The 9,569-nt window shown below is 34.0% G+C and overlaps 1 protein-coding gene across 1 annotated transcript; it reads right to left on the bottom strand.

Moving 5' to 3' along the window:
* Window positions 1–260: 260 nt before the first annotated feature.
* On the bottom strand, window positions 261–4,821 carry TRIADDRAFT_56259 (uncharacterized protein; the record flags this gene model as incomplete). The annotated part of the gene is made up of 16 exons (XM_002112306.1): window positions 261–449; window positions 635–718; window positions 805–888; window positions 990–1,150; window positions 1,387–1,438; window positions 1,548–1,643; window positions 1,774–1,896; window positions 1,990–2,115; window positions 2,229–2,370; window positions 2,551–2,624; window positions 2,709–2,771; window positions 2,898–3,039; window positions 4,072–4,160; window positions 4,320–4,365; window positions 4,515–4,582; window positions 4,744–4,821. 16 exons carry the CDS (start codon window positions 4,819–4,821, stop codon window positions 261–263), a joined length of 1,617 nt encoding a protein of 538 aa, XP_002112342.1.
* Between the last annotated feature and the right edge of the window lie 4,748 nt (window positions 4,822–9,569).

The raw sequence follows: 9,569 nt of genomic DNA, 5'->3' as shown, positions 1-9,569 counted from the left end.
TTAAGTTGACGGCCTTAAAACCTACTCTGACACTGTGAAAAACTGAATTTCTAACGCAAACACAACCAAAAACAATCTTATTGCTGCAGTACTAATAATACTACAAAACTTAACTTAATTACGATGGCAGCACAAGGGGTTATTTTACTTTCTTTAACTTTGAAAGAATGATAGAGACAATATCGAATTGTGATTCCCAATTAGAAAGCATTATCGACAAGCGCCATCTTCGAGGCGATGAATTTATTGATTGTTTTAAATCAATGTTTGCGAGGAAGCTGTAAAGTCAAGCTTGTATTGGCTGATTGTGCTCTATTTCTATATGTTCCTTGTTTCTTGGGTCTTAAACTATCATAGGCCCCTAAGGAAGAACGACGGTAGTCTGTTTCCGTATTAACAGCAGTTAGTAACGACGATGACCAAGCAGTTGGCATCAAATCGCGTGTATCCTAATTGAGATAATTGCGTTAGTTTGTATAAATTTTTAGACGATACCAAATAAAATATTCCTGTATCATAAGTTTAAGTATAAGAGCAATATAAAATACGAGTATGCATGAGAAGGACGTATATCTGAGTTTGCAGATACTTGCGATGTGAACATTTTAAAGCGGGTATACATCAGCTTCTATACCTTGGCATCGGATTTCGCCGTCTCAAGATCCCATGATAGATACTGCTCTGGTACAAATCCGATTTGACCTTGTTTGGATTCAACCTAAATCGTGTATTTGAAATTACTACAGATTGCAATGATGAAATTACACTAACAGAAATAGTTATTTATCAAAGCATATAAGATACCTTACACCAGCCATTCTCATTTCCTTCCATAAATACATCAACATACTCTCCAGTCTTGACCGTTAATTCACCTTTACCTTGAGCCTGCAAAATTTTATGTTGTTAACCATACAGATGCTGTATTATAATGATATTAGTTATCCAAATTTAAGCAATGTTTCCATACTATTTACTGCTCTAATTACCTCATGATCATATAACACCTTAGCTTGCATGACCGATGGTGTCGAGAATGTTTCACTTACAGATGTGTCCATGCTGTCACGTCGATCTTCATCACTAAAGCTGTCTTCTCCCGAATCGCGACTACAATCGCGAACTGTAGGATAGCCTTTGGCGTCAAGATCTGATTGGAATGATTGAGTAATAATTAGCAAGGTTAATAAAACATTAATATATTGTTAAACGATATTAAATCATCCACATTGATGGCAATACGTCAATTCTGATTGCATTATCGACAATAATTTTCAGAATTTGTTGTTCTGTATTCGTCCGATGCTTATGATACAGCTACTAATAGTAAATAGTTTTATTTTTATTATATACTCTATCAATTCCCCATGAAGGACACTAGCTTACCGCCGTTCTCTTTCTCGAATTCTTCAAATGTTACATTTCCAAACTTATTTTTCTATAACGATATTATAGTAATTGATATATAAAAGTACATATTTACAATGAAGAGTCTATGATTTAATAAACAAATTTTAGAAATGGACCGGATTATAATCAACATATACTTCTGGTTGGTATTCTATAGCACTTGATGTAATAGGCTCTGTGTAAAGTGTACCAGTCTCGCACAAGAACAAGTCTAAATTTCGTTCTTGTGTGACCTAATATTTTCAAAGGCAAATGTTACACTTTGACTTAAAATGGAAAATAACTTATTTATACCAGCTAGAATAAACCATAGAATCTCCAAAACTGGAATTGCAACCCAATCTGTTATGTATGTTAACATACCATTTCTGAAAATTCGACTAGTTTCTTCATTCTATTTTCTGAATCTTGTAAAGTCTTGATCTGTTCATTGGCTACTGTATTAAAATTTACTGGCATATCTGAGTACAGACCTTGATCTATGCTCTTTCAGATAAATTTTTTATTTATTAATAATCATCCACTTTTCTATTGCGAATTATGTTTAAAATAAATTAAGCTTCGTTTAATCAAAAAAACCTTGAATAATTCCGGTAGCTTGTTTTGATATTTCACGAAATATTCATTGAGCTCGTTTACTTTTCGTTGATATTCTTTAAGAGCTGCTTCAGATTGTTTTTCGGCTTCAGTAGTGCCACTGTTAAACTATTTAATGAGAGAGGTTATTATTTAGTTGTACCGAGGATAAATTTGCTAATGCAAATATTACCATATCCGTACATAGGGGTATTATAGTATTGTATACTACATGTATTTACCTTAAATTTGGGTAGTGATACAGTCTTTTGCATGCTAGGAAATGTGAATCGGCTTGTTTGATTAGCTCTAGACATGGTGTTACAAATTGAAATTAATTCTACTTTGGTCGATTGATCATTATCATCGATGCAAACAGTCAATCTATTTTATCAACATATCAAGATTGTTAAAAATTAATTTCAGAAAAGTTAAGCGATCCCCATGTTAAAAAATTAGCCGCATAACGCTATAGGTAGTATTGAAATCGTTCATATTGGTCTACTATAACTTCTTAATGTCACAGCTGAGTAAAAAAGGGCAACATTTTCTGTATTTAAATACTTCTCTCCCGCTTTAGAAGCCTTTTTCTTTTTAGAAACTAGCTTTTTCTGGCAAGAAATGTAAATGCGTTGAGCCTGCAAAAGGACATAAAAGGTAAAAAGAGATAAACATAGTACTAACAGCATAACATATGTTTTCGAAATGTTATACCGTCTTACTTTTATCATTTTGCTATGTAGGTTACGAATTTCTCCATGTGAAGTTGTCATCGTAGCGATAGCCTACAATATCAGAAGCAATTGATTTAGTAATAGGAGAAGAAGACAAATGTTGCCAATTATAATAATTATGCATAAATAGACATCAACTCCTACAGAATTGAACTGCGAGAAACTCATTAATCTTACGTTTCGCAATTGAGTTTCTTCTGACGTTCTGGCAGCATTAATGGTATCTGCATATTCATCTAAGGATGTTGCCCAATTATTGTGTAGCTTACCTTCTTCGTTGAAGTAAGTCAGAAATTTTATCCATAGCGATTTTATGGTACTGTAAAGAAATTTAAGAATATCTAATGATTCAACTTACAATAATTTAATAGTTTATCTGCACAGTATAGATCTTCTATTTAGTAGATGGATATGAAAGTTGAAATTTTTTAACAGAGTTTATGATCTGTCTCAGTACTTTAGCTATGTAGATATTTACGGAGTTAATTGATGGTAAAACATTGGAGCAGCAAAATTGATTTTCATTCACTTTAGAGTTTGTAATTTGAAACAATCGAAGCTACAATTACTCATTAATTCTCAAGTGTTCTTGGTGATGGTGTTATTAGAAAGTCCCTGGGCAGAGGTATACGTTTCTTAAGGTATAAGAGCTTGGCAAATGGTATTGATGTATTACTGCTGGTATTTGTTTGCATTTGTATTTTATTACTGTTGAGGGTAGTTGCAATATTGAGTAATAAAAATGAGTGTAAATCCAACAATCAGGTCATTGATGAAGAAAATTTGATATGGAGAGATTAAGTAAAAGCACCGTAGATTTAAGATTGAGTAACGATCATCATGAGTGTACTCCAGTCTATAATGGTATATTAATTATTTCATCAAAAATGCTAAAGATAGAAAATCGCCCTATCTTTCTATAGGAAAGGTTAATATAAATTACGCTCTTATTCGTTCTTCTCCAATTCTAATTTGCAGTTTTATAAATATGTTAATACTGAATTTTAAAACTTATAATCTACACGAGCAGTTTCAAATTAGTGGAACTGAAGAAATATAAACAGTGTCATCGTGTTGAAATAAGGCCGATAATCAGTTCGAAATATAATAATGAATGATAAAAGAAAACTACGCTAGAAGTTATTTAAATTTAAAATCACATTGCTTGAGATTGCCTATTTGGTCTATTGGGAATAGAAAACAAGTTGAAATTATGATGATAAAAAACGATCTATTCTTGAATAAGGCTAGCAATACCGCGGTGGGTACGATTTTTATATTAAAGACAGGTTTTGTTATATGAAAAATACGTACAAAATGGACACATAAGATGGTTTTAGAGTTCACTTACTATTCTTCTAGGTCATCATGATTTTCCAGGTCATCTGTAGATTGCGATTCGCAATTCTTCAAATACTGATTTGCTAATTTTGTTAGTCTCTAATTGTTTAAAGAAATTAGATAGCTAAGCAAAAGAATTTAACGTAGGGAATAAGATTAAAGTATTGAAATAAGATTGACTACTTTTAGCTATTAGACTGTAAAATCGTTTTTCTTGACTCTGAATGATTTGTTTGTGATGATAAAATACATGCATACCTCAGCATATTTTTTTTCGGCCGATGCTATTTTATTGATAAATGTCCTGTAAGATAAAAAATTTTAAGTAAAAAGTTCGAAAGAGAACACGTAGTGAAATATTATACCATGTTATGCTGAGCATTACAACTAGAGGTATATTATAAAGTGATCATCAAACTATGCTAGTAAAGTAGAATTGTTGTAAGAGAGAACCTCATATCATTCAAGATGTTGGTATCATCGTATGCTTTATTCTTGATTTTCCTAACTTGTTCATTCAACTACAAACGTATATGGCCAATTGGTCATGATCATGTTTTCAGATTAATGGAGGGTACAAGTTAAAATTATAGGTATTGACATTTAATTAAAGATAAATTTTATCATTGTATGAAAGTGATGAATAAGAAAAATTTATTTGAAAATTACTCTTTATTTTTACTTTTGGCTCATAATCCAGTGAAAATGACTGCTTTTTGCCTAGCTCATCTTTGGTATCAGTTGGTGTATAATTATTCATTATTATTCTATTGAAAAGATAGTCTTGAATGAAATCGAAGCAAAGATTGTCCTTGAGTTATTGCAATTGGCCAGAAAGTGGTCGTTGGTAGATTGGATTGTTGATGAAGAGTTACAGTCACGAAATGGAATGGATAATCTACTGTATTTTATTTGTTGTACAGTATATGGAAAGAAAGGTATTGCTATAGCTATTCCTGAAAATAGGAGAGAATAAGTTGATAAGATGTTACAAAACGCCGTGAAAGTAGGGAAAACGTCGCAGAATGCAATTTCTTGCCAAGTTATGCGAAAGTTCTCAAGGATTATTGCGTGTCCATAACAAGGATCTTCTAGCGTTACTTACCAGGTATGGATAGCTATGACTGTAAGTGCAGTGGAAAATATTTTAACCTTGTGATATATCTCATTATCTTAACTTCTATTGGGTAAACATAGAACCTGATTAAATATGGTGAATAAAATTTCAAAATTAGGACATGATACAGTCACGAGTTATCAACAGGAAAAATGTACGAATTTTACATTAGATTTCTAAGCTCAGTAAAGTACCTTCCTTGTTATCATTACATAATAATAAAATAGAAGGCTTTAGCAATCATCCTTTTTTCAGTGCTATTTATTTGGTATAATTTATTATAAGAAAATGGTTTGGTCCGTAATATTGTATAGTATATTTCTTCCTATGGATAAATCAATCTTGAATGTTTAAACGCGATTTAAGTGCAAAAATATAAATGTACCTTGTAGAGGTGATTTTGTTTCTTTGCAAGGAATTTGATATTTCTAGATTAATTGGGTTGCCGCCCTGCGATGTGGCGTTGCAATCTAACTTAGTAATATTGGGTTGCTTGATAAGATTGATATCATTGCTTGACTACGCGAATGTCAAATGCAGAAAGACGCTTAATATGCGTAAACGTGATATCCTCAATTTAAGCGATATTAAAAAGTGGAATTTCATTTCGAATTTTTTTAATTGAAGTCGTCGAAACTGGAAAACTATGAAAGTGTAGTTGCACGATAGGAATGTCAATACCTATAGTAATTAAATATTTTGCTAAGCAAATTTAAAAAGTTATTCCGGCCTTAAGTATCCTGTTGTCAGAGCGTATAATTTCGCCATTTATTTTTTTGCTGGGAACTTACTACTTCAATCTTACTCTTCATTTATCATTCATTCTACATATATCAATACTCTCTAATCGACTATCATCATGATTATAGATATAAGTGTATTGTTATTTGATATTAGCACGGAAACTGGTCTAATATACATACTAGGATATCGTATGACTTAAGTCTAATCAACATATTGCATAACGTTCGTATTTGCTTTCATTTCCTTTTTCTTATAACTTATATGCATACTTAATTTAGCCCTTGTTGATCGTTAATTCACAATCGTTAATTCACGTACTCTGTGGTTACCTATTCATCATGGCTGTAGGATACGGTAGCCGATTGATATTCGCCTAGACATAGGCTTTGTTGTTTATTACTACTGCTATAACCTTTCCTCTTTAATATTCTGTAATTTGTTCATCATATCAATTAATCACCCAACTCAACATATAACTTGCGATAATTGCTTTCATTTCATTTCTTTCAAAAATTTTAGCGAACTCGATTGACATATCGCCTGCATATTTCATGTTTACCGTTAATAGAGTATTTTTAATAAATAGAAAGATATTTGCAATTTGCTGCAAAATAGTGGATGGAATAGGTCAATTTCTAGTTACTGAACTGCGCTATTTTAGTGGAACTTGGTACATGACTACGAAAGATCAACTGATTTTGACAATTATATATAGTAAATTAATTGTCGGCTTTAAAGGATATACTGCATCGTCGCCATTTCTACAATTACAGTTAGTATTAATAAGCTCGTACTTTCTTACTGGCGATATGATTCTAATCTGTCTTAAGATTAGCTTAATGCCTTCAACTAGCTGTTCCATCTCAAATTGCCTCGATTCTAATCAAGAATTCGCCTTGTGAAGCAATGTGATTATCATTGCCAATTTATTAGATGAGTACTATGTCAGCGCAGTTTACGAATAGGAAAGAATAATGTTGATAGGTATTAAGCATTATATTGCTTATTACTGATGACTAATTCTCAACTTTAAGCATATTTGGTGTGAAAAATCGCATGAGATTAAAAGGAGGTAAAACTCCTCATACAGCACGCGTATAACTAGAGCAGTAAACTGTTATCAATATTTTAGGAATACGGTAACTTTTAATTTATCCAATTGAATGAACTCTTTTTACTAGTTTACGCATATTATCTCTGTACGCGCTGAAAAGCTCACTGTTCAAATTTTGGGCAGATCACCTGTATAATAATTTGTTTATTTTAAAATCGTATCGTTTTGTAGGCTATTTGTAGCAAAATCGGCCGTTTTATCGTATTTGAAGGCGTAAATAGATGGGGTTTATTTGGAATTCAGAGAGACTTGACGAAGTTCATTACGAACATATCTTTATTTACTTTATGGCTTGTATTTACTTCCAAGTCTGTGAAATTAAGTCAACTGTATTACAAAATAGAGATTGTTTCATTGGTGCACAATTTTGCCATGCATTCTATTCTGTTATACAATCAAGCTGTTATAAAAGGGTCATTTCAAAGCGAATATCTTTAGCGAGTGATTTTAGCCATCTTTTCATTAAAGAGGGGCGATTGTATTTACAGTCTGGCCTGCAGATAGGCCCAATCTAAGGTTCACAATAGCGATAATACAGTGGATCGTTACTGTCCGTATGGATTCTTCAGTAGAGTAGGATTAAGCCCTTGTGAGTTTTGTAGAAGGGTTGAAGAATTTAAGGGGAAAGAATGGGATGCCAAGTCTCGATTGATCTTCCACTCTGTAATATGCGTATTTGCATAGTAGGCGTAGCGGTCTTTGGATTAGTAAATGATCAAGCATTGTTAGATTCGATAGTGCATAAGCAATTCAAGCTTCATCTCCATGCTACTGTGCTGTTGTAGTTTGTGTTATGCGAATGATCCATTTTCATCCAATACGTGTACGCAATCATGCTATAAGGTGGCAGTATCTTCTGTGGTTCTACTATTTTCCTTGACATTATTTTCTTTCATGATCACGGATAATGGTCCTACTCACTGTTTACTCATGCTACGAGTCCTCGCTTTACTATCACACTCGTTGACGATTATTGATTTATTTATTTTCAGATCGAACAAAAGAGGATCCACTCGATTCTACGGTGGAATTGATTTGAGAAAGAGTATTATTGAAGCTTTTATTCTGCTTGTTGAGATTTCCTGAGAATAAAAATACATAATACAGGCGTGAGAAAATAATATTCATATTATTGATTATTGCTTTCGTCCATTTGTGGGCTGCCTGCAACAGTGTGTAATGACTTCAAGTCAGTAGTAAGTTAAGCTTCAAACAAACGACTTCATGGCTGCTGCAGCCATTCAATGAATACCTATAGTTTGCAATAGTGTCCTGCTGTTCCTCTAAAGCTACCCTATTGACCAAGTCCGTATTGCTCATTTTGCCAATGGGCATTTTGAAGGTTAACCGTAGTCGTTGAGCCCAATAAGAAACTATAGTAAAGTGTTTGCAAATTGCAATAGTGTCCTGCTGCCCCTCTAAGCTACCCTATTGACCAAGTCCACATTGCTCATTTTACCAATGGGCATTTTGAAGGTTAACCGTAGTCGTTGAGCCCAATAAGAAACTATAGTAAAATGTTTGCAAATTGCAATAGTGTCCTGCTGCCCCTCTATAAGCTACCCTATTGACCAAGTCCATATTGCTCATTTTACCAGTGGCCATTTTGAAGGTTAACCGTAGTCGTTGAGGTTGTTGAGTCCAATAAGAAACTATAGTAAAGTGTTTGCAAGTTGCAATAGTGTCCTGCTGCCCCTCTATAAGCTACCCTATTGACCAAGTCCATATTGCTCATTTTACCAGTGGCCATTTTGAAGGTTAACCGTAGTCGTTGAGGCTGTTAAGCCCAATAAGAAACTAGAGTAAAGTGTTTGCAATAGTGTCCTGCTGCCCCTCTAAGCTACCCTATTGACCAAGTCCACATTGCTCATTTTACCAATGGGTATTTTGAAGGTTAACCGTAGTCGTTGAGGCTGTTAAGCTTAATAAGAAACTAGAGTAAAGTGTTTGCAATAGTGTCCTGCTGCCCCTCTAAGCAACCCTATTGACCAAGTCCGCATTGCTCATTTTACCAATGGCCATTTTGAAGGTTAACCGTAGTCGTTGAGGCCAATAAGAAACTACAGTAGAGTATTTCACTGTCCTATTCACTACTGTACTGTACAGTACTGTACTGTACAGTAAGATAGAAGCAAGCTTGGATCCATTCTCGAAGCCTCAACGGACCAACCACGTTGAAGCGTTTCAGTTTAAAATTTGCGCAAGTGCAGAAAGCGCTAGCAGTGTCATTAGTACTAAAATCGAATATCGGTCAGGTGGACTGTAACCTGTCAATCACAGGATGATTGAGGGTAATCAGGGTCACCCGCAACAAAGACAGCCCAGTTGTACTATGCTCCACTGGGCAGTCAGACAAGCATACTGTAGCGTATTGTTGAGTTGACCATGGTGTCCCAGGTAGGGTACCGTATCGAGTGGAGTAGGCGTTCACGACTTTGCAACGATACTATACCGGATAATAGACTGATTATTGTCTTTCAATTGTACAGTATTGACACAGTGGAGAGGGTGAAAGACACTAGAGTGACATCTT

The sequence above is a fragment of the Trichoplax adhaerens genome, genomic scaffold, assembly GCF_000150275.1.
Source record: "Trichoplax adhaerens TRIADscaffold_5 genomic scaffold, whole genome shotgun sequence".
In the NCBI taxonomy this organism is placed as follows: Eukaryota; Metazoa; Placozoa; class Uniplacotomia; order Trichoplacea; family Trichoplacidae; genus Trichoplax; species Trichoplax adhaerens.
Note: the sequence above shows the minus strand (reverse complement) of the source record. Positions and strands in the feature narration are given on the sequence as shown.